The 1803-nt window shown below is 65.3% G+C and overlaps 1 protein-coding gene across 1 annotated transcript; it reads left to right on the top strand.

The window, feature by feature from the left end:
- Positions 1-296: 296 nt before the first annotated feature.
- EMIHUDRAFT_254645 (hypothetical protein) lies at positions 297-1139 on the top strand (the record flags this gene model as incomplete). Its single annotated transcript, XM_005777675.1, has 1 exon — positions 297-1139. One exon carries the CDS (start codon positions 297-299, stop codon positions 1137-1139), a length of 843 nt encoding a protein of 280 aa, XP_005777732.1.
- Between the last annotated feature and the right edge of the window lie 664 nt (positions 1140-1803).

Genomic DNA, 1803 nt, shown 5'->3' with positions numbered 1-1803 from the left:
CCTCGGGCCGCGCCGCTTTCTTTCTTTACGGCCGCACGGAATCGCCGCCGGCGGGGGGCGAGGGCGCTAGCGAAGGAGGAGGAGCGAGAGCCCGGGGAGGATTGGGAGGGGGGTCGGCCGGAGGAGTACGCCGGCCTCTTCGACGGCCCATAAGGGGCCGTCGCCTTGTGCCTTTTGTAGTGCCAGTCCGACCGAGCCAGTCTGCTGTGAGAGGGGCTTGTACAGTAAAATTCTTTCTTTCTTTGGGCGCGAGTTCTGTTACACGAGCGATTCTCTCAATCCCAACGCCGTTCTCCATGGCGCGCGTAGCTATGACAGGGACCGCGGCCGCGGACCCGGTGGCGGACGGGGCTGGCGCGCAAGCGCCGGCCACCGTCGTGCCGCCGGGGATGCGCAGCGGACCCTGGAATAGCTACGATAAGGCGCAACTGGAGGACGCGGTGGGTGTCGCAAGGTTGTTCGGTGCGTCCTGTGTCAGGGTGATAAGGCCTGGCTACGCGACCATCGAGGTCGACCTGAAGCACGAAAAGGCCGCGGGCGACCGCGAGTCGGTGAAGGCGGCGGAGCGCTCGTACATCGAGCGCACCGCGCCGAAGAAGAAGGAGCTCACAGATGAGCAGCTTGCGGCAAAGGCCGCGTCTCGCAAGGCCAAGAAGAACCGGCAGAAGGAGCGCCGGGCGAAGGAGGCTGGCGAGCGCGCGGCCGCGAGCGAGGCCGAGCGCGCGGAGCGCCCGCGCGCGCAGCTACGCGCGAACATCGAGTACGTGATGGACGGGCTACGGTCTGCAGCTGCGCGGGCGCGCAGCCAGGCCGGGTCCAAGACTCGGGTCACATATTCGCTGCCCCCAGAGAGGGACGACGGATATCGGCGCGGCCCTAGCGTGGTGTGCGCCACGGTCCCCCAGGGCACCGTGGCGACGACCGTCGCCTCGGACTGGCTCGCGAACGAGCTGGCCGAGCACGGAGAGATTGATGCGGCATGCCGCGACAAATATGTCATGCACCTGATGACGGCCGCCGGCGCCTCGGCGCCGGCCGACGCCGTGTTCAGGTTCACGGCTGGCGAGGCGATGCAGACCGAGGACGACGACGAGGACACCGGCTCCGAGGAGTATTCCGACGACAAGGCGTCCGACTAGCTGGCTTCACCCATATCTTACCCTCTGCCCCCCCCTCCTGCTACCCCCCAGGCTAGATGTAGTCACAGATAGCCCCACACAGCCCCTTACCCCTTCACCCTCGCCTCGCTGCTTGGTGTTTCTGAACACGTAGACGACCACGCTGTGGGGGTTGTGTTATAGGAGTAGGAGTGGGGTGCAGGTTGTGCTCACCCACGGCACCGGGCCGGTGCTTGCACTTTGAATGCCGTGGGGCTCCTGCCCGTGTCCGGGCGTGGAGATGCGAGGGTCGCCCCCCCTTGCCCCACCACTTTGTGTGTGTGGAGACGTTTACCTTACCTTACCTTACCTTACTCTACCTTACCTTACGTCACAAAATCGTCGACACATGAGTCTCTTTTCATGCTTCAAGAAACACACCTCACCTGCAGCGCCCCTCCGTTGCCTTGCATCAGCTCACGAGCACGCACGTGGCGGATGAGCGCGTTGCGCAGAGCGGCCTCCCCGCTCTCACTGTGCTTACCGCGCCCGGTCACGACGACGCACCGCCCCTGCACAGGCAGCACAGGCACGACCAGCTCGTCGAACTCTTCCCGCACCTCGACGATGCGCAAGCCGTGGAGGTCAACACAGAGGTCCGACAGCCCCATGCCCAGCTCCTCGGCATTGAGGTGCGCAAAGATGC

This window comes from Emiliania huxleyi, assembly GCF_000372725.1.
Source record: "Emiliania huxleyi CCMP1516 unplaced genomic scaffold EMIHUscaffold_2580, whole genome shotgun sequence".
Classification (NCBI taxonomy): Eukaryota; Haptophyta; order Isochrysidales; family Noelaerhabdaceae; genus Emiliania; species Emiliania huxleyi.
Note: the sequence above shows the minus strand (reverse complement) of the source record. Positions and strands in the feature narration are given on the sequence as shown.